At 39.6% G+C, this 23,601-nt stretch overlaps 3 protein-coding genes and 1 non-coding gene across 5 annotated transcripts in view; 2 read left to right on the plus strand and 2 right to left on the minus strand.

The window, feature by feature from the left end:
• The window catches only part of evi5b (ecotropic viral integration site 5b), a 63,654-nt gene extending 54,629 nt beyond the window's left edge, over positions 1 to 9,025 (minus strand). Inside the window, exon 1 of one of the 2 annotated variants that reach the window (XM_026921238.3) lies at positions 8,929 to 9,025. In XM_026921238.3, coding sequence (XP_026777039.1) covers positions 8,929 to 8,931 — 3 coding nt within the window. In that variant the 5' untranslated portion in view covers positions 8,932 to 9,025. Of the gene's footprint in view, positions 1 to 6,922; positions 7,198 to 8,928 lie in introns of those variants that run through there. The other variant, XM_026921246.3, reaches the window with a different exon arrangement.
• A 2,924-nt stretch (positions 9,026 to 11,949) lies between these two features.
• rpl5b (ribosomal protein L5b) lies at positions 11,950 to 20,283 on the plus strand. Its single transcript, XM_026921295.3, has 8 exons — positions 11,950 to 12,084; positions 12,530 to 12,599; positions 12,711 to 12,826; positions 16,056 to 16,190; positions 17,583 to 17,785; positions 18,214 to 18,391; positions 18,518 to 18,606; positions 20,130 to 20,283. The coding sequence occupies exons 1-8, from the start codon at positions 12,082 to 12,084 to the stop codon at positions 20,224 to 20,226; spliced, it is 891 nt and encodes a 296-aa protein (XP_026777096.1). The 5' UTR covers positions 11,950 to 12,081; the 3' UTR covers positions 20,227 to 20,283.
• LOC113537321 (small nucleolar RNA SNORD21) lies at positions 17,893 to 17,988 on the plus strand. Its single transcript, XR_003403752.1, has one exon. It is a non-coding gene; the product is annotated as a small nucleolar RNA SNORD21 (small nucleolar RNA).
• Positions 20,284 to 20,698: 415 nt separating the features above from the next.
• The window catches only part of dipk1ab (divergent protein kinase domain 1Ab), a 29,389-nt gene continuing 26,486 nt past the window's right edge, over positions 20,699 to 23,601 (minus strand). The window contains exon 6 of the mRNA XM_026921212.3: positions 20,699 to 22,890. Coding sequence (XP_026777013.1) covers positions 22,075 to 22,890 — 816 coding nt within the window. The 3' untranslated portion in view covers positions 20,699 to 22,074. The remainder of the gene's footprint in view (positions 22,891 to 23,601) is intronic.

The raw sequence follows: 23,601 nt of genomic DNA on the forward strand, positions 1-23,601 counted from the left end.
TTGGTTTTAGCATTTTTAGTCAAATCAGAACTCCAGTTATATGAACTTCGACATTTCCTAAACTGTGGGTGGGGTGGCAGCAAAATTACTCATGACTTCAGAGCAAGCCTAAATTTTCAGGAGAACGTATGTACAATTGTAAACATATCAACATAAGCAGTTAGGTTAAAAGAACATATGCATGTGAATTAGAACTGAGTAATTAATGTCTGTTGTATCAGTACCACAGTGTACCACTGTGGAAAGGGAGTGTTTATGTCTCCCTGCCCCTTTATAACCTTCACGGCCTCAGCACCACAGCTGTTACAGAGCTAGTCTGGAGCACATTTACACAGCTGTTTTGGGAGTGCACACATGCACACAGACTCACACATGCGCTGCAGGACTTCAACAGTACTTAATGCTTTAACACTATCACAGCGCATGACAGGGGACACTGAGCTTAGCTCGGGACTTCTTACAACATGAGTGGCATTTTAAACAATGGCACCAAGCACTCTTGTGGGAACTGACACTGTCACAGTGTTGAAAAATGCAGTCACATCATTTCCTCAGTTCATTGGTTCTAAGATTTTTGATTGAAAGTCAACAACTACACTTGTCAGAACACTCAGTTTCACTGAGGTGACACTGCTCAAATTTATTTATATATAGGCAAAAAAAATCCCATATTATACTCTAACTTACATCTATCCAAAACAAAAATGTCCTTAACATGTTGATTTAAGGAAATCCCATCACTTGATGTAAGAAAATGGCTCTCGATAAATGCATTTAATCTTTTTTGCATGTAAATAGTCAACAATTTCCAGTATGTATTTATCGTAGTGACTGTTTCTGTGACTCAACCTCATACGCCATTCAATACAGCACTATTGTGTGTTGAAAATGGTGGATGGTGGACAAGAAAACACTACTGCGGATCAATTCAATTTAATCGTATGTCACTTTTAACAACAGACACCTTTATAGAAATTCAGTTTTAGAATTAGATCCCGAGGTGACAGTAGCAAGGAAAACCTCCTGAGACGACATGAGGAAGAAACCTTTAGACGAACCAGGCGCAAACAGGATCCTGTCCTCTTCTGGGTGACACGGGATAGTGAGATAAATCATAAATAATAATAAATCATTACAGTATACAGTTGAAGACGAGTAAAAATAAACAGTACTAAGTGTGTTAAAAGGATGGTCAGTATGAGCATATTGTAAATAAGAGTCACATTTGATGTGAAGGTAGTCTTTATGATTACAGCAGCAGTTTCTTCAGAAATATCTGGGGAGAAGCAGTCTTTATATTTCGGTGTTAACACAGAGTTATGTGCTCTGCAAATCACAGAAATTGGGCACAAGTCATGAATCAGGTAGTGACACTGTGTGTGTGTGTGTGTGTGTGTGTGTTGCATTTTCCATGGTCCCTGCTGGAGCTCCAGGGTGGAAGAACAGTCATGCAGAGCAGAGTGGTCACTATTATGAGGTTTGAAGCTACAGTAATAAGCCACCTGATGCTAATACATTTAGCTGTGAGTGAGACAGTCAGAAACTCGGCAGATAATAGACCAGGGCAACACTGAAGCATAATTACAGACAGATGCCACTGCACTTCAGCAAATGATCACATGAACCAAGCCTGTGATTAAAGTTAGGCAGTTGATGCTCTGCAGGGACCCACACCTACACATCCAGCCATGTGCAGAAAAACAGGAAACACTAGCTAAAGTTTTTAGAAGTACACCCTGAGCCTGACCCTGTTTCCAAAGTCAAGGGCACTGTGAGATTTTTCCAGCTCTGATAAGCAATCACACAGCATGCTTTCACTGTAGCGGGGAAATAAAGTCATTTCGGATTTAGCTGAGTGCAAAAACATTGACCAAGACATAAACCAACAGCCATTGCGATTACTGAAACTTTAAAAAAAAAAAAAAAAAAAAAAACGTGGAGTTTACGAAAAAGGCTGCCATTAATGCAGCCTACAAAACTAACATTGTAGGTTTAAAGACGATAAACAGGTCTTGCTTTCATATCAGGTTTAAAGGAAAACCCCACCCTGAAACACATTAAATATGTTTATATTAAAACATTTGTGATGTGCTGGTGGTAAATTGTTGGTTAGTGCTGTATGTTCGCTATTCCTGTGAGAAGTCAGCAGTCATCTGCCGCTGATGTCAGCAGGAGGACATTGCTAGTGCATTCCTATTAAACCTCAAGAAAGTCAGGTTTCACTGTTAGCTCTGAAAAAATAAGAAAAAGAGCAAAATCTTCTCTTCTCAGTCACCAATTTCCAGTAAAGTTCAATATCATATTAATGGGAAATTCAATGAGGAAGTAGTGGAGAAGACAAACGTTGGACTCAATTATTTATAAAATGCTTTTACCAGTGGAGATTGTCACAAAGCAGATTTACAGAAACCCAGACATAAATTTGAAATGTATAAATTTCTCTCTACATGGACTCAAACGTCCATAATGTAATGCATTATACAAAACAGTTGCACCGAGTTACGACAGAGACTCAGCTTGTCTAGTTAGCGATCTACGAGATGACAAGCTCAACAGCACTGATGAAGGTATTAGCATGAAACTTGAAGCTTTGGAACCTGATCTGTTTGAGCAAAGTATAGAGATGAGGTGGTGAGAGATTTGAACAGACTGAAGGACTAAAGCGCTGCTGCATTGCCATCTTTACTGAGATTTAACTGAGAATTTCATCATTACTGAATGATGAAAGTCATTCAGTGGATTTTTCTTTCATACCGCTGTTCAGTCAGGGTGGAATATAAACAGAGAGCAGTGTTATTAGGGCAAAATCATACCAGGTGACTGGGGATTATTTTTTTGGCTGTAGCGCTGGTATAAAAATCCCCCTGCTGGTTGTTATGGATTTTGCTCCAGCTGTCCAAATAAGCTCCACAATGGAAGAGCTGTTGCCTCAGAACATACACCTTTCAACAGATCGATATACACAGGAACAGCCTAGTGAACTTTCCCAGACATGAACACACACGTAACTGCACCGACATAGTCTTTCTGTAAAAGTTTGACAATTTATGTTTCTATGTTTGGCTGAACCCCTGAAGTAAGAGAGGCTACTATGTGAGATAACACAGCAGTAGGAAGGTTCAGCCATCTGACACTCAGCTAAATTAATCAATATGATGCCCAGCTTGTCTTACAACTTGGCATCACACCAGGAAAACAAAGTGCGGGTTTATTTCTGCAATGCCTCCGATAAAAACACCACAGATAGTATTTACTATAGGACGACATGCATTTTTTTCCATTGTTACAAAACTGCCATAGTTATGCAAGGGAAGTGGTACACGATAGTGGCACAACAGAGGAAAGATGCAAGTTCAAATTCCAGTCTGTCATTGTTAGGCACTCAAGCAAGCCCCTTAATCCTCCACTTACGTTCTTGGATTGCATTCTGCCTCACTTATGAGTCACTTTGGATAAAAGTATCTGACAAATGAATAAATGTAGCTGACGGGCCTCTAATGAGAGCTAAATATGTGCTGTGAGCATGCTGACCAACAAATCTCATCCTGCTTATAAATATTCCCTGAAGCATAATCACAGCATAATCAACATAAAGCACTGCCTGTACATTGTAGCCTCAGATGTCTGATCTTGGCTGAGAGGAGTGGAGTAGCCCATTCACGTCAAGGTCTGACATATTGTACATTCTGAGATGCTTTTCTGCTCACCACTGTTGTAAACAGTGGTTATTACTTGAGTTATCGCAGCCTTCCTGTCAACTCAAACAGTCTGACCGCTCAAAGACGTTTTTGCATGCAGAACTATTGCTCAATGAATGTTTTTTTGTTTTTCGCACCCTTCTGTGTAAAAACTAGAGATTACTGTGCATAAAAATCAGCAAGAGATCCACAGTACCTTCACTCTGAAATAGTCAAACCAACCTGGGATATGCTGTCATAGGAAAATAACGACTATGACATCATACCCACATGCTGTTGATTATTTTCACCCTGTCTTGTTTAATTCCTTACTTAAATAACGTGAATTTGCACATTATGAAACAGCACTGCTCATGCCAATAAATTATTACAGCTGAAAAACATGCTTTGACACCTTGCTGAAGGAGGTTTGCTGGGAATAGGATGCTTTGATCTAGGTGTCCTCAATGTGCCATGTCTAATTCAGCTAGCTGACAGAAAAACTGTCTGGGATTATCACAGAAAGCGCAGAGGTGCAATGTGTTCCTGGAGTTGAGATGCACAGCAGGACAGCCTTCTGTAGAATCAGGGTGCAGCTCAGCCTATCATCTCTCTCTCCATCTCTCCTTGCTTCATTGTCATGGGCCTCTAACACTTCCCCCCAACACTGTATGCTGTATCATCGTTCAGCTAGATTAACCTCACCCTGCTCATACATACACACACCCCCACACACAGAACCAAGCGAATGAAACATGAACATTTTCTCCTGTACTCACAAAGGGTCTTCCCACGAGGCCAGATGGCATTTGCTCCACGATTATGTGTGACTAAAGCTCTGATTTGCAGCTGCACTCTTTGTTATGGAATGAGCGAGTCTTCTACCATGCTGCGTTCATTAACACTGTCCTCTGTTCAAACCTGCTGGATGCAGGAATGCCCTCCAACTCAAGTGGATTCTTAACGAAAATCCTCAGCATGAAGCAGAAATCCAGGGTGCAGAGACAGTCTCCCTGCATTGGTTTAAGAGGGAGGCAAAGACACTGGCAGAATACTAAATGAGGGAGCACAGTGAATATGAAGCCCTTTCCAATGAAAGGCAAAGTACAGCGCTAGGACAGTGGAATGAGCAACGTGAGAATGGCCAAAGCATTTGTTTTTAGGGAAGCCAAGACTGTCAATGGACAATAACCAGTAGAACGGCACTAAAAGCACATCTCTCATGTACCGATTTATACAGTATGCATGCATACTCTGGCTAGTGTTGAAATTTTTGAAACATATATGATTTCTACGAATGTGTTCAAACAGAGGCTATTGCGCTTTTCCTCCTGCCTGGCACGAATGAATGAATTTTCTTTCGCATTTCACGGTCACATGGCAAGGTGGTGTGCAAGAGAATTTCAATCAGTTCACCCTGCCAGGCACACATTCAACTTGCATTACAGAGGAGCTCAGACACAGAGACATGGTGAGAGAGGGTGAGAAGCAGACAGACAGGGAATTCACACCAATATACACGGATATATGAGAGAACTAGTGAGAGAGGAAATAATCATGGGCACACAGACACCTGCTTTAACAACCTCTAACACATACATACAGATCAATATGTTCAAACTCTACCAACACTTTTTTCCCTGCTTGGCTCAAGTAGGCAAGTCTGATTCCCCTCTAATCCACATATAACCACTACGCACACACTTCATATGACAACAAATGCTCAAATTGACAAAGGATTAACTCAGCACTAAAGAGGATGAGCCCTTAGAGCAGCACTGATCAGCAAAATCACAAAGCTTGGATTCAAGATATGGAAATCATCTCTCTTTCTATTCCTGAGGTTTCCACCTACAGAACATGTTAGGTTCAAGTTGACGTTATTTTAGGGTTACTTGTTTTTGAGTTATTAAAATGTGGATTAAATCCATTTGATTCAAGGGACCAGTCAAGCAGGCAAACAACTATAAGAATGCAACAATAATTATAATAATTTTCAGTGTTGAGTTGTGATCATAGACTCCCTGGTCATGCTGAACAGACCCTTGGTCACCCCCAGACCCTACTTTGAGATCCAGTGACTGAAAGGATCAATGTTTACTTCAGTCCTAGAACAGCTTCACCATCTGATTTTTAAGAGACTAAATGAGAACAGTCTGTTTTCAGACAGCTACTCAAATCTAAGTTCAACACAAGCTTACAAAATAAAATCTCTCTATGTGAGACATGATCCAGCTGGTAGCATTGCCACTTCACAGCTCCAGTGTCTCCAGTTCGATCTTGAGCCCAGGTTACTGTCTGTATGGATTTCTGCACTTTCTCCCCAGGTTCAGTGTTCTCCTCCCAAATCACAAAAACATGTGGACTGGCTACGCTAAACTCCCTTTGTGTGTGAATGAGTGTGTGAACGGAGCCCTGTGATGGACTTCACCCATTCATGGTGTGTTCCTGCTTCACTTCTGCCTGCCTTAGTGTTCCTGACCTGACCAGAATGTGAAGTGGTTACTGAAGATGAATGAGTGAGTGATGAAAAAAATCTAATAGTTTGTATAGAAGACAGTAAACAGGCACAATATACGCATCTAGACAGAGAGCAGCTAACCAGCAGACACACATACAGTCAGATAAGACAGATATAGTATACACTCTAATGGTCCCCAAGGAGGAATGTGTGTATGGCAGCAGCAGCAGCAGCAACACACACACACACACACACACACACACACTCTCTACATTGTCAAAAGCTTGAGTTAAGTGGAGTTAATCAGTAAATAAGTATTAAACCTAACCAGCAAGTTACTTCAAGACCATCAGCAGTCTCTTCAGGCTTTAGCTAATGCTCCTCTGTTATTATCCCTGTGTCCTAAACATGTTAGTGTGTTTTCCTGGCTTTAACACACCTCATCCAATGCAGTAAGTCCTGGATAAACAACGTATGAGGTTAAATGGGTGTGTTAAAGCAGGAAAAAACACTAAAATATGCAGTGAATGGGTACTTCAGAGGCAGTCCAGGAAAACACTGTGGATAAACACAGCACGTGAGATGTAAACACGCTAATGAACGGCGTGAACTAAAGCTGAAGCATCAGGTGTAAAGAGCAAGTTTTTTGTAAATAAATAAACAATAAATAAACAGCTCCAGCTCCTCCGTGCAACAACAGGCAGCCATGCACCTCCCTCTGAGCTACAACAGCACAGCCTAGCCAGGGAAAAGAAGAAAAAAAAAACAGCTCCAGCAGTTTTACCTTGGAAGCTTTTGGGTCAATCCTGTCCTTTAGCTAAACATTAACTTCCTGTGGAGTGAAGTGTACTGGCATTATCTCGCGCACGCGGACCGTGTGGGATTGCACCATCCAAAACAACGTCAACGGGCGCTTTTCACACCGGGCACGGTTTCAACAATATCCATGGAGTTCAAGCAAGCTTGCTAGGCAGGAACCGGAGTGTATATGCAAGCGAATATGCACAAACAGCGCCGACAAATGGGCCAGACACACGTCACTGCGCCGGAGCTCACTGCGCATGCGCATCGTGTTTGACTCAAGACTAATGCTGCCATCTGCTGTGCTGTGTGTTTTAAAAGCAGCGTAAAAGTTCTGTACACGGTTACATTTCAAATTTAGTGAGACTCAGCCATTGCTGAAATTTTCTAGGGTTGAAGGCTGGGTTTCATTACTGTACACTGCTGTTGTCCTTATCTATGCCTCACACACTGTATTTGTCCCTCTTCACATCCCAGTTCCACTTATGCACACTTTGACACTTTGGTATAATAGACATTAACCTCATGTGGTGTTATATGTATGCTAATATCTAGGAAAATCTAGAAGGGTAGAAATCCTTGGACTGGGTCGCACCAAGATTTTAACCTGGATTAATGAATGTATTAATATTAACACACACCACCTTATTGTTACCTTATCATCTCAGCCTCACAGATCCAGGGTCCCTGTTTTGATCCTGAGCCTGGTTTACTGTCTGTGGGGAGCTTTGCATGTGCTTTTCGTGTCTGTATGGGTTTTCTGTAGGTTCTCTGGTTTTCTCCCACCTCCAAAAAGATACCAGTAAGTGGACTGGTTACAATAAGTTGCCCCTAGGTGTGAATAAGTGTGTGAATGTGTGTGTGCATGGTATCCTGCAGTGGACTGGAGTTCCCAGGATTGGCTCCGGATCCACCACATCCCTGACTAGGATAAAGCTGTTACTGAAAATGAATAAATGAATTTTTACCTTTTCATTTTTCATGTATAAAGCATGTTTAAAAGAGATTTTTTTCATTCATTCATTCATTCATTCATCTTCAGTAACGGCCTTATTGTGCTGCGGTTGCAGTGGATTTGGAGCCTATCCCAGGAACATATTGTTTGAGGCAGGGAAAGGACACCCCTAGGGGCAATGTAAAGTAGCCAATCCACCCCCTGGCATGTTTTTGGACAGCGGGAGGAAACCAGAGAACCTGGAGGAAACTCATGTGGACATGGGGAGACCATATGAAACTCCACACAGACAGTGGCTTAGAATTCCAAAATTAATGCTACACATTATGTTAAATGAGGAAAGGAAATAGTTCCTCAAATGAAGGTGTTTATGCTAATTTAACTAAAAATGAACAAAAGTAAGTATTGACAGTGATTAATAAGAGTAACATTAAATAATTTTATATAGAATTATATATAAATTATAGCTAGAAAATACGATTTAGATTAATAAATCCTTTAAAATTTATGCTTGATGTTTTAATCTAATCCTTGTTAGTGCAACTCTAACTCTAATTAGAAAACATTTGGTGCTGTAGGTTCAGGCACTGCTTATATCAGAGAACAGCACAGTTTGGTCATTGTCTTTGCTCTAACCCAACTATTAATCCTACACATTCACTGATGTGTTGCATCATGTGTTAAAGAGAGGAAATGATTAAACTGTGTTGCAATGTGGACAAAGACATTCACAGCTGGACTCCTCCAGATTAGACATTTAGCAAGGAACTATCCAGCAGGTTGAATCACTTTTTTTGCTTTTCACTCCCACTACTAGGTTGAATCTAAATATATATATATTTATACTAAATGATTAAGCATTGCACCTCTGTAAGTAGTATTAATAAATACATAAAGGGGAATGTCACAGGAAAAAAAGAGAGACAGCCTGACTGCGCTTAGACATGTTTCCTGTTATTTAGTTTCTGGACTAAAATAGTTCTTTTTCGTCTCATTTTCAGAACTAGTAATTCAAAATGAATAAAACAGCTTACCATCAGAAGAGAAACATTCCTTTAGCTCTGCTACTTTTCGATACTTCTTACAACTGTGAGCTCAGTGACAGTTGTGATTTAGTTGTGGTGACATAGGAAACCAACTTTTCTGGTTTTTCATGGAAGTGCTGACGTTGATGTAAAGGTGGTTATGATGTTAGACACACCCTCTCTTTTCTAAAGAAGAATCAGTGACGCAGCCTTATGATACTGCGTGCTCATTTTGCGTGGCTGCTATTTCTAGCTCAGAAACAACTAAAGAGGAAGAGCTATTTGCATATTTGTCTGCTCTGGGTTGTATGCTTGGGTGTATAATGATTATGTCACCAAAATAAGTCATGGATCAAAAAGAAACAGAGAAAAACTAGAACAAAATTACAATCATCTATTTTAATATTTTTGTCCATGTAACAAATGGGTTCCCATGGATGTCTGTGATCTCTGTGTAATATAAGAGATCTTGAGGAATTATGCACAATAGTTTTCAGGCCCTAATATTAGAACAATGAAGCATTGATCTACCTGTTGATAACTGTTTTCCACTCAGACTGAATACTCTAAATACTCTCTCTAAAAAAAAAAAAAAAAAAGCAAGATTGACCTTTACAGTTATAAAGGTGAAACCAAATCTGTCTTATGAGAAATATGCTTCAAGATCCCATGATAAATGTAAAGCTGGTGGAATAAAAAACATTATTTAAATAATAAACATCATAATTGAAATATTCCTCTATTATTTTACAGTTAAACTAATATATTGTAGGTATATATTCTGTGGTTTGACTAATTAAGTAGTGTGCATCATTATAAATAAAACTTGTATGCATGGTTGTATGTAACTGAGTACATGTTTAAAGGTAATAGTGTACATATGTGGTTAAATGTAACAGTGTGCATGGTTAAATGTAAAAGTATGGATGGTTAACAGCATGCATGATTAAATATAAGAGTGTGCAAGGGTAAATGTACAGTGTGCAACATTTTTTGCATTTTATTTCTCTATTTGTTTGTGTGTGATGTCCCAGATCTGTACTCTTCCTCTTTATATTTGTCTTTGAGTAATCATGTCTCATTTGTGAATAACTGTCTTTTTTAATGACTCGCTGAAACATATAAGTCAAAGCATTTTCTGTTCATACATATTCATAACTGACCTCATGATTATTAAACAGATAGAGTGAATTCAGTTTAATTTAGCATTTATTTTCTGGCCTGATAAGTGAAAGTTAAAAAATATATTTCTAAGCCCTTGCAGTGGAATTGCTTGATAGAAATAATAAATATGAGTTAATTTGTGTAACATCATCTAAGGGGGTCTGGTTAGGATCAAACAGGGAGTTGACACCAAATACCTTAGGATAGGAAAAAAATGACATATGCTTTTTTAATAGGTTATAAAATTGTTTAATATATTAACATTTATTTATGATGCACATATACATAAAATGTACTACTGTAACAAAATAAGCATAAAGTTAGTTGAGGTCATGTACAGATGTTTATAATTTAATTATTTTCAAGATGTCCCAAATGATCAAACATGGTTTGCTAAATTGGGACAGCATGATTTAGGATAGTTACACCGAAAATGATTAAATTAACATGCTAACTAGCTGTCTGGTAGCTTTCGAACAGAAATTACATGATCTGGATTGGTTAATCCTGTTTCTTAGCAGAAGAGCTAGTGGCCAATAATAAGTGATTAAACAAATGAAGGAATGCTTTAATATGATGTCTGGGGTGGTTAAACATGGAGGAATCGAAATGATGACTTCTTTGACCTATTATGAACATCAGTATAGTGCAAACAGTACACAAAACATGTCTTGAACACGTTTGTAATTAGCTGGGCTGTATGAGCCATCGTTAAAATATTTCACTGGAGTTCAAACCCTAAATCCAGCATCCTCGGTACATCTCTCAGTCAAGATATTGGTAATGTTTAATTTAGATAGTTGTACTTCAAGCTCAATTCATTTTTTCTTCACTAAGCTGATGTCATTCTCAGTGTGTAGTCTCCTCATCAAATGTCTCTTCTTGTTCTGTTCCCTCAGTTGTACCTTAGATCAGGAGTGTCAAACTCATATTCTCTGCCTGGGCCACCTCAGCATTTTTTTGAGCCTTCAAAGGGCCATAATCTAAGGCTATTCATTTTTAAACACTTTATTTTAAAGGAGTATAAGACATTTCTAGGAAAGAGAAGTACTAACAAACTATTCAACTGTACGAACTATTAGGTTATAACATGTTATACTGATTAAAGTCTTACATATATAAAACTTTAAGAAAGAGATTTAAAGAAGAACTCACACAGGATAGAACAGGTTTGGGCTCTTTAGTTTCATTAAAGTGAAATTGTAATACTACAGCATCCAAAGATATCCTATGCACCTGTGTGCTTTCAACCTTGCAGCAACACTTTGGGGAAGAACCACATATGGATGTGATGGTCAGGTGTCCAAAAACTTTTGGCTGTGTAGTGTATCTAGTGTGGGCTTTTTGAGGACAGTAATAACCCTTGGTGTTTATACATGACCAGATGTTATGGAGTCGTTTTCCATCACAGTGGAAGTAATGATGAGGAGGAGGTCGAGATCAGGGCTGTCCAGTCTTTTCCACAAAGAGCCAGTGTGGTGCAGGTTTTCATTCCAACCAAGCAGAAGCCACACCTGATTCCACCTGTTTAATCAGTTGACTTTGGCTTTCAATAGACTCAGGCGTGGCTTCTGCTTGGTTGAAATGAAAACCTGCACCCACACTGGGGCTTTCCGGATAAGATGGGAAACTTCTGGTCTGGAGAGATGGTCTGGAGCATCCCGCAGGCAGGTGGTATGATTGCTGGACAATATAATCTGCATGATCTCTTCAGCAGAAAAACTAGGAAATGTGTTACAGATAATAATGTAGTACAGGAAGGAAATGTAAACGCCTTTTGTGTCAAACATGAGCGTCGTAATTATTTCCCCCAGCCCAATAGGAGGCGATGTACAACATTTGTCTCTGAATGAACTCTCATGTCTCCTTCTCATACCCTGCGCGTATGGTATTTACTGCGCATGCGCAGATGCTTCTTCCTTTTTCCAGTGCAGCGGAGTCAATCCCGAGCGGTGTTTGACTCCTGGCTCCGGCTTCGGAGACTGAAAAGTCTGCAAAATGGTCAGTAAAAACACTCAATACACTCCTCATAAGTTTCATCAGGTGTCGCATGTTTGTCCTAGAGGCTATTGTTGTTAGGAAATGTCAAAAACATGGCAGATGGTGTTAGATTTTGTATTTTCAAACCCCGGTGTTTCTCTCCTAACGTGGCCTAATATGGCATGTTTCCAACCTTTCCTGAGCCGAGAAATACAGCTTTATGCTTAGTACTGCAGGATACTTTACAACCTGCAGTTGTAATATCCATATATTAAGAAAAAATCACACTTCATGTGGTTACTTAGATAAAAACAATACATACAATTATGCTCCTAGGATACATGCTAACCCTGCTAACTCCAGTCCACTATGCTGCTGCCATGTTGAAGTTTTTCTGCAGTGTGTAATGTTGTTGTGTAGATGCTCTATAGTCATGTCAGGCTCATGGTGCAACATTTCTTAACAGGGATTTGTTAAAGTAGTGAAGAACAAGGCCTATTTCAAGAGGTACCAGGTGAAGTTCAGGAGGAGGAGAGGTGAGACTTGTAAAGTGACTCTGGATTGATATCAACAAACTTTAAAAGTCTTTTGTGTACAAATGTGTGGTGGTGTTTTATTTATTTATTTTTTTCCTTTTTTTATCACAGAGGGAAAAACTGACTACTTTGCCCGCAAACGCCTGGTCATCCAAGACAAGAACAAATACAACACACCCAAGTACAGGATGATCGTCCGCTTCTCCAACAGGGACATCGTCTGTCAGGTGAGCGTGGTGGTGTGGAAGGTCCTGCGGAGCCACTCTCAACTCGGTCACTTTGGATTCTAGATGATGTACGAGTTCATATGCATACTGTTCTACCTAAATGGAAATGTCAGCTGTTTGTATGAGTAATACATGGTGTTGAGTATTTGTATAGGTTAGACATATGATCAGTACAGGTGTTAGGAGGAACTTTAACATGCTTAAGCCCCAGCGCTTTTGAATTCTCGAACTTTGAGTCAGAAGGTGTTCATTAATTTTCTATAACACCTATAAACCTGAGATTTGAATTAATGTGCTCATTCCAACAACCTTCAGTGTATAGTATATTCTATAGTATATTACAGTACTGTGCAAAAGTCTTAGGTACCCTATTTTTTTTTAGTGCAAACTTTGTTATAGATTTTTATTTATGACTTCTACATTATTGATTCAGTACAAAAACATTTTAGATTTCCAAACATTAGTTTTCCAGTAGAAAATTAAATGTTACAGAAAAATGTTTGTATATCAGTAAAGAAAGCAGAATATTACATAAGACACTTTTCAGACAAAAAAACATAATGAAGGCTGCTGGGTTTTGCTGCAAAAATAAGAAGCAAATGTGACAAAGTCTCCAGAAGAGCTGTGGCTGCTTCTGCAAGATGCTCAGTAACACTTACAGCTCATTTCCTTATAAAACTGCACTAATTGTACCTGAGACTACTACGTTTTTAAAAAGCGAAGGAGCGTCACGCCAAATATTGACTTTGTTTCATTTATTACTGTTTACTGCTCTTCATATTTTATTTTAATGTAGAAACATTTAATTTCATTATTTTTGAAGGCATCTTTGCTCTACAGCATTTCTTTGCATGTTCCTAAGACTTTTGCACAGTACAATATGTTATATAATAGTACTATACTAGCAATACTAGTATATACTATAGTATAGTGTATAGTATAATAACTCATCATAGGGAGGGACTGGTATACTGGAATAATAAAAAGGAATTTAAAATGTTATTTGACTTGGGGGAAAAAGTCTAATCGGAGATATTTAACATTTATGGAAGGAGTCTCTAGTATCAGCGCTTTGTAATGGTCAGTAAGGAAAAATGAGGCTGGTGAGGGAATGTCTGTTTATAGCTTTCATAACAAAAGTGATAAGAACTTGTTTTGCAGATGTTCCGCAGCATTAAATGTACACTATACTAACTATAAGTGGAAAAAGTACGACGTGTTATTCTTTAATAAATAAAAGAATTTTAAAGAGGAGTAAAACACTTTGGGACATGCTGTTATCAGGAAAACACCTTTGCATCTGGCTGCATCGCACAAATCTGTTGTTGATTTTCCTATAACAGCGTGGTGCCCTCATATTTTATGACTACTTGAATAAGTGTTGCAGACAAAAATAGCACAGTGTGATTGTTCACACACCTTGGGGCCGGAATAGGCTTTGGGATACATTACACAAACTGGTAAACTAGAGATGTCTTGATTAATTTGACAAATACACACACTGCATATCCAGAGTCTCCGAGATGTCTGAGTGATTAAAGAACAACAGACAGTTGTAGTTAAAAGTGCTCGGTTAGCAATCTGATATAATTAGAAATATTGTTTGGGCCCTGCTCTGGTCCCGTGGGAGGGGTGTAGCTTATTGCAGAAATGTGTTCGGTTCTTGTAGGACTGTTAAGTGATCACATTTTAATCATGATCAGGTTTTTGGCTTCCTCCAGTAGTAATGCGTTATACATAATGGACTGTGATATAGGTGAGCGTAGCTAAAGTCGGCTAATTGGTTAGCATTGGATGTGTGTTGACAAGTGTGTTAAATCTCAAGCTCCGCAACTATATATAATCTGTTTTGGTTTCATACCATGGGGATTTGAGTTTCTTTGCCGTGTTTAAAAGATGCACTTGATTAATGCCTAGGGAGTAGTTTAGTTTTGATGCAGAGGTTTATACACCTGTATGTGAGTAATACAGGCATCTAATGTACATTAGAATCAGTGAAGCGCAGTAAAACTATTTAGGTCTTAAACTGGTTCGATAACCGACTCCAGTATTGACCTAATGATCATTTCAACCCTCATCATGATTGTTATACAACTCCCCTTCCTCTTGAGAGAACACCTATTTACATTTAAAAAAAAAAAAAAAGTGTTTGGCATTCTCCAGTACTGCATGTTCAGTAGTTGGATATTTTGGCAGACATGATGCATGTTGGTGGTGTTTGCTTTACTTGGATGGTGGCAGATGTTTGAATCAGACAGTGATACTCTGTTTTAGTTAAGGAATATGCCATGCTCTGTGCAATCAGTGCCTGAAATTTATTTTTTTTTAAAAAAGGGGCAGGATTCCCCCCTTAAATGCCTCATATGGGGGTATTTATTTATTTTCGGGGTAAGCATGCTTGGGAAGATGTCATTGGCAAAAAAAAAAAAATTTAAATCCTTCGTTCATGCTTTTGTTCAAGCCTCTTCCTGAGCAGCTTTATACACAGCTCCTGTAATTTATGTCTTTCTTAAGCATTTGCAAAGAAGGGAATGCCATTTCTTTCATAAATTTCACCAGCTGGCTAAACTCTGAATTAGCCAGTTTTCTGCTAGGAAGTAGGCAGTTTTAAGCAGCCTTCACATCTTTTCTCTTAGCCATAGCACTCTGTGGTCTTTCTCTCGATTATTTTAACTGCCGCTGTGTTGAACATGTGATGAATTAACATTGGCATTATATAACACATAAATCGTGAACCATATGGCAAACAGAGCTACGTTTCTCTGTTCTTTGCTAGCCCCTGATGTATTTCAAGCAAACTAGCCTGAATCTTGTCTTTGCTCAGTTTCATCTCAGTATTGACTTGAGAAAACTCCACAAAGTGGTTGGATTTTCAGCATCAGACGTCTTTTTCTCTGAATGTGCTGTTTCAAATGACAGGTTTCTTTCATTTTTAATCTATGTTCATGTCATCGTATATAAGAACAACCATGTGTTTTTGTCTTGCACGGAATGGTAGCAAGACAAACTGCACAAACACTTTTTGTGTCTTTCTCTTGCCCTTGAGCTTCCAATGCTGCATACCAAAGGGTCACATAGTACCGAGAGAGGGAGGAAGAGAGATTGGCTGTGTAACTACAACCTGTGGACACGGATCACTGAACTAACTACAGTGTTAGAACTTTGCAATTTCTGGTACTGTGTACATATGTACAGTGATGTACATTAATGATAAAATTTTTTTTTGCAGATCGCCTATGCCAAGATCGAGGGAGATATGATTGTGTGTGCAGCATACTCTCATGAGCTCCCCAAGTATGGCGTCACTGTGGGGCTGACGAACTACGCAGCAGCCTACTGCACTGGACTGCTCCTCGCCCGCAGGGTAAGACCCCATGCACTGCTTCCTATTACTGTTCTTTAGGCTTCTAGGCTTTGTGCCGTTCACACTTTAGCCTCCAAACAGTATAAAAGAGAGACACGTGCATTTGCCTTAAAAGTCCTATTATGCAGGATGTGACACAACAGTGAGTTCGGTGTAATGTACCTTTTTACCTCGAGTTCGCGCATCTCAGGAGTCTGTTTAATCATTTACATTTACGGCATTTGGTAGACGCCCTTATCCAGAGCATTTTTTTTTTTTTTTTTTTTTTTTTTTTTTTTTAAAATATGCAACTGAGCAGTGGAGGGTTAAGGGCCTTACTCAAGGGCCCAGCAGTGGCGGCTTGGTGGTGCTGGGGATTGAACTCATGACCTTCCGATCAGTAGTCCAACGTCTTAACCACTGAGCTACCACTGCCTTCAGTGGTTAATCACATTGTGTTTTTCTGTGGTCTGCTGCTAATTGGCTCATACCCACATCCTGGCTGTACCTTTAACAAAGAATTTCAGCTTCAGCACGAATTGCCAAGTTTCATTTCTGAGTTGCTCAGTTTTCTAGATTTTTCTTGTCCTTAGCCCTGCCTGCATGGGATTAGTGTTTCTGGGTGACATCTGTGCTAATGCTTTACACGTTTCCTCTGTGGTTCTGTGTGCAGGCCAAGTGAACTATGGAGTTGTTTTTCCCCTATGAACCCGGATGCTGTGCACATGGTTATGTTTTATATGCATTCGTGGTTTGAGCATAAAACATTATTGTATCGTTTAGTTATATTTTTGCGGCAGCATCTAATGGTAGATGATTAAAGAACTGACATTTGAAATGCTCATTTTTCAAAAACAAAATTGCATGATATCGTGGCGTATATAAAATGGCTTTATACATGTAGCTGTCATTTTCTGTCCTTTAATCAATGTCTGTGCGATCACCCTCTCCTGACTGAGATTGCAATGCGATAAGAAAAAACTTCTTTTGAACATATGAGGTATTGCTAGGGCTCATCCCAAGCGATTGCTGCAGCAGTATTGTTAGAATTGTGACTTCGTTATCCCCTTCACATTTAAAACCTTTCTACTTTAATGTGCTTGAGTTTCTGTGTAAAAACACGTATGAGAACAGGACGTGGCTTCTCTCATTGCTGACTGTGTAATTGTTATCCCGGATATTTACAAACTTGTTCCTTGTGTACAAGCACAATTTAGTCATTTTTTGTTTTTGTGGCTAATTTGATTTGGCCATTCTGCCATTCTCAAATTCTTTACCTAATGTGACATACTATGCAGTGATGTGCATTGTTCTTATATTGACTGAACCTCTACAAGTTCTTCAAACTATTGGTGGCTAAAAATGACCAGCTTCACTGGGGTTTTTTTTTTTTTTTCTTTTCCCCTTCTTTAGCTGCTGAACAAATTTGGCTTGGATAAGGTGTACGAGGGCCAGGTGGAGATCACCGGAGATGAATTCAACGTGGAGAGCATTGATGGACAGCCCAGCGCCTTCACCTGCTACCTGGATGCCGGCCTTGCCAGAACCACCACTGGAAACAAAGTGTTCGGAGCCCTGAAGGGAGCTGTAGACGGAGGACTTTCCATCCCTCACAGGTACATGCTCTCTAATGTTCCTGCAACAGTGGCAGCTTTTGTGTATTGGCTTTTGTGTTTTGATAATGTGGTGTTATTTCTGAGGCTCTTTTGTTGGTCCTACTGCTGCTTGATGATGATTCCTTTCAAACTGAGCAAATTGTAGTTGGTCCTTCATTTGCACAGTTGATGTAAGCTAGTTTCAAGACGGGACTGAAAGCAGCTTAAGGCAAAGGAAAGTTTATTTGTTTTATGTGGTTTTTAAATGGCCTGGCAAGTAATCATCTAAATGGAGCCATATAGGTTCTTGTCAGTTTTAGCAGAACAGCTATGATGCTTGGATCCTCCTTCTTCAAGTCCCATCCTTTCACTCCTGAATAGCAATTAGTTAATACTGACTCTGGCTGTGGTTCCTGAATCAGCTGTAATGCATCTCTCTTTTCTTCTAGCACCAAGCGTTTCCCTGGCTATGATACTGAAAGCAAAGAGTTCAACGCAGAGGTCCACCGCAAACACATTCTGGGACTGAATGTGTCTGAATACATGAGGCTCCTGATGGAGGAGGATGAGGACGCTTACAAGAAACAGTTCGCTCGCTTCATCAAGAACGGTGTCACCTCCGAGAGTGTAAGTGTTTTCTTAAACTATAGTTCTAGTTGATATTCTTACATATGGTGTCACTTACTGTTCATAACTTAAATGTCAGGATGTTTAGCAAATGAAAGTGTTTAAAAAAACATTTGTTTCTGTAAGATGGAGGAAATGTACAGGAAAGCCCATGCAGCCATCCGTGAAAACCCAGTGCATGAAAAGAAGCCCAAGAGGGAGGTCAAGAAGAAGAGGTGTGTACAGTTAATTTTTTTCCCTGCTTGTTTTGGAACACAGTGTTTTCATAATATAGACATATTATAGACGTTCTTAATTTGTACACTTGGCTCTTTAAAGCCATGACTACTGGATTGATGAACATACAGGATATCTGTGGATTATTAAAATGTTTGAAAAAACAAGAAAATAATTTTGTGAAATTTACAGACTTGAACGGCAATCACAGTTTGGAAACGTGATCCACAGAGATATTAAATTTCTTCATTTTAGTAATTTGCTTGAAATATTTCAAGCTCACATGAGAGACTGTTGTACTGAATGGCTACAATTTTTTGGCCCTGCAGCAAAAAGTTTGGTTATGATTGCATTAGCTAACAAAAATACCGCCAACAGCTACATCAAACACGTTCCCAACCACTGACTCAGGCACATCAATATTCCTTATTTACACAGACCAAGTCTGCCTTGCTTCCGCTCTCGCTTCTTTCTCAGACTGCTAATCAGAATTTTGATCTTTGATTTTAATGAACCTACTTGTATTTGAATTTTGTGTAATCATGGAGTCATAGTGTTGTTACTGTGTTGCAGTGTTGTACTGGATATCAGCAGTCATGCAAGTGTGTCTCAATTTAATGAGATTAACTCACCTATTGTAACCATTTAACTTGATTTTCTTAATCACATTACCTTTGCGTGAAATGAGAGCCATATTGTAGGTGAAAGCAAATGCATAGATGCTTGATACTGCTTTATCCCCACACCTTTGTTTATTTATTTTATTTATTTTTTTGGGCATTACTACCAGGACTTGGTGGCCTTTGACCCATCGAGATTGCTTTGTTTTGCATCTGTTTGATATTTAGCACATGTGGAATGAAATCAAAGTGGTGTTTGCTGTAGTCTCTAGTGTAGCAGCATGCTGGGAGTATGTGGCATTCTGGTAATTGAGAATATGTGTTAGGGTTATGTGCGTGGTGTTATGACAGGGTTATTTATAAGCATTTGGTCCAGTATCCTATTGGGGGAGAACATGGTGTATAAAACACAGTTTGCAGAGTAAATGTGATGTTTAAAATTGCTTCATAAAAGTTGTAGTTTCTGAATAATGATCATTTGAGTAGTCAGGAAACTCAGAATATACTGACTGCTGCTTGTCTGAAATTCAGATTAAACTCATTGTGTCTGTTTATACAATGTGTAAAACCCACACAGCTTATTTACATGTCCAAATTTTTGTACTTTATTTATTTATTTATTTATTTATTTTTATGGCCATTACCTTCCCTTGGACTTGGTCTTTAGATGGGAAGATTTTTTTGCTTTTCCAGAGTTCCTGGAATGCTTTGAATTTTTTTGCCCATTATTTTTCTCCATAAAAATGGAGTAACAAATATTCAACAGCTAACTTTCTGCTTTAATCACAGTGCAGGTATTGGCCATTGCCATTGACTGGTGCTGTGCATGTAGCACACATTTGTTGTAAATGGTTTGGTTTAAAATGGGGTTTGGTTTGCTAACTTGAATTTTTCTCTGATAGATGGAACCGTGCCAAGCTCACACTGGCCCAGAGGAAAGACCGCGTTGCTCAGAAGAAAGCCAGCTTCCTCCGCGCTCAGGCTGCAGAGGAGGATTAAAACAGCCTCACTATATGATTTTGCAGAATTTTGTTCTAATAAATCTATTGGAAAAGACTCATTTTGTGTTTATACTGTATTAAAGAGCAAGGTTTTACCAGCATCTTCACACAAGATCTGGGAAAATGTAGAATTTAAAGGCATCTGCATACCTGGGAATAAAGTTTTTTTTATATAGATATAGATATAGATACTTGGTCAAAGACCCAAGGCACTTCTAAATCTCTTGGGTTTAAACTATTCCATAATTCTCTGGGAATAGGTTTTACTAATCTGAAAATCTACATAGTATTTACCTAAAGGATCATGTTTATTTTTAGGGTTAAAAGCAAAAACAAATTACTGTGTTCTTTTACCTTTCTTGACCTACTAGTGAAGCCACAACCTTTAGGAATACAGTATATATTGAGGAGGGAATTCTGGGGTGAAATATACTTGGCCAGTTAGTGAGTTAAGAACTGAATCAACAACAGTAATTTATAGTCTTTATTTATGGACAAATATATGCTTCTTCAAACACATTTTTTGGAAGTACACAGTGTTCTGTATTTAATTTATGGGCAGTGATGTATGCAATTACTCCTGATTAAAAATATCAACCGGTAAGGCTTTAAGACAAAAGTATTAATCCCCCCAGCTTGATTTCTGTCTGATAGTAATCTCATCTTTCCAACTAAAATCAGAACCACATTCATACAAATATGCTACAAGTTCTGCAAATGATCACATGCTTCTAACGTACATAATTATAACATGCCTCATATTTACCGAGTTAAAAAAAAAAAATAAATAGCATTTGAGTCTGCTTTCTACATATAGCCAAGCGGGACTGCCGCTGGAAATGATTTATACAGCAACTTTGTCTCTCTACAAAATTACATTTGGAATAAATTATAGACTAAAGCTATTAGAACAAGCTTTCTTATAGATTATCCAAAAATATTTCACCCCCCCATATAGTACAGAAACTGGGAAGTTGCAGTTTGATAGATTCAGTGGCAGTTTAGTCCTCTGCCAGCACTGGCAGGATGTCTGCTGTTTTTATTTTCTCTAGTGCTGGACCTGTAGTGTGCCTTCTATAGCAAGGTATATAGGTAAGAGTTCGGAATTGTATGTTTGCTCCAACTGTGTATCGTTATCACGCTTACTGCTGCTTTTTAAAACCAATTTTCTCACATTAGTCATATCTAATTTCCAGCTGCTCACTAGGTCTCCCTTACTGGATAATGAAAGCTAATGCACGTTTCATATGACACAAGAAGACAGCCACTGATATCTTTTCCAAGTGCTGCTTATGCAACAACATGGATTTAGTGTACAGACCTTCCCACCCAGAGAGTGTGACCAGTTATGGTGGTCTGGCCATGAATAGCTGTGGCATCATCAGGATTTGATCAGCAATCTGTTGATGATAGGGTGACACCATAGATAATTATGTCACTTGAGATAATTGTGCCACTTGGGAGGTTATTCAATTCATCTTTAGTAAGTGCTTTATGGGAAAGGGATGCTGTTCCATAGCAGGGCACCATTCACATACTAATTCACAAGTATGCCAATTTAGCATAGCCAATCCACCTAGCGGCAAGATTTTTGGAGGTAGGAGGAAGCCAGAGGAAAGCCACGTGGGCCCAGGGAGAACTCTGCACAGAGAGGAACTTGACTTCAGGATCAACCTGGTGACCCTAGAGCTGTGAGGTGGCAATGATACCTGCTGCACCATCATGATGCCTTGCTTGGGAGCCCAGAGTAGCTTAATTTAACAAAAATTTAGATTAGAAGGCTCTATTAAGGATTAAACACTGTTGTAGTTTGATTCCTGTCCAGACAACTACAGTTACTCAGTTTTCACTTGGAGTCCTTTGTGTGCGAAATCTTCTTCCACAGCAGTGTCTTCAGGTTGTTCAGGATGAGCGAGTGTTCCATCTCCATTTGCTCAGTGGCTCCTCTCAGGGCCATGCATGCATACAGCTGCTTTTCTAACTCTTCCTTCACGTCTGGCGGTGCTCCATGGAGCAGATAGTCCTTCAGTGCACCACACACTTTAGCCAGGTTCGGCTGCGTCACCTCAGTGGTGCAGCGGTGCTTCGTGAGGTCACAGGTGGTGTGGCAATCTACTCCATATAGACAGTCAGTATCAACTTCACACCGCCGCTCGCGCATCACTTTCTGGAAAGCAGTTTCAGGAACGATGCGCCTGGCATCCAGCACCTTCAAGTCATGGCGCTCGGTGTAGCCGAAGCATGCTGCATTCACTTCACACATAAGGAAGCTGCCAAATGGCCCATGGAAGATGTCTTCCACCAGTTCTAAGAGGCCGATTGCAATTTTGGCCTTGCGAGGCCATGATGGTGCCACCCACTGATCCACACTCCTGCGTAGGCCTGATGGAAGCCATAACTCCACGGCCCAGGGCAGGCTGAGGCCATAGAGTGGTGCGTACGGCACCTTCTCCACTACATACAAGTCTCCGCAGAAGCCCAGCAGCCTTGGAGTGTGTTCCCGCCCCTGCAGAACCACCGCCATCAAAAACTCGTTCAGCTGCAGCAGAGCCCAGGCTGAGCGTGCCTCTGCCAGAGATATCTCGCCATCTTTGTTGGCATCAGCCACGCCGAGCACGAGCCCCACCAAGTCATGCAGGTTGGCCTGATCGCCCACCTTCGCCTAAAGGCAGGGTGACAAGTGCATAGTGAAGTGTGAATGTTGATAATGGTAGAAAAATACAGTTTCATGAATACACTGTTTAGCTATTATGCTAGATCACAGGTTCCCAATCCTGGTCCTGGAATACCCCATGTCCTGTACATTTTAATGTTTTCCCTGCTCCCAACACACCTGATTCAACTAATCAGCTAATTACCAGCCCTTCCTGTGGACAAGGGGTACTCCAGGACCAGGGTTAGAAACTGTGCTAGATGGTTACCTGCAATATTTTTATACATACAAGCACACTAGATAAGCCTTCAGTCCTGCGGATCCTCTACCCTGTGTGATTTGAAGTGTTTCTCCCAAAATTTGGTTACTCCCAACATGCCTGGTCTAATTGATCACAAATTATCAAGCCTTTCTTGAGCGGGTATAGGAGAGGTGACAGTAGAGAAAACTTCCCAGGACTGGAGTTGAGAACCCCCCATGCTAGGGAAAAATCTTAGAGAGTTATAAAGTTTAATCAGTTATGCATTATAGAAGAAAGTGAAAACGACCATTCAGAATACTTCTCGATTAATCTTCACATTCTTTTCACAACTTGGCAATGGATGTCCTGCTGGCATGGGCCATCTCTTTTGATTTTATAGCAGAATTACTAAAAATCTTTACACTTACATTTGCCCATTTGGCTGATGCATTTATCAAAAGTGACTTACAACTGAGAAA

This window comes from Pangasianodon hypophthalmus, chromosome 2 (genome assembly GCF_027358585.1).
Source record: "Pangasianodon hypophthalmus isolate fPanHyp1 chromosome 2, fPanHyp1.pri, whole genome shotgun sequence".
Lineage (NCBI taxonomy): Eukaryota > Metazoa > Chordata > Actinopteri > Siluriformes > Pangasiidae > Pangasianodon > Pangasianodon hypophthalmus.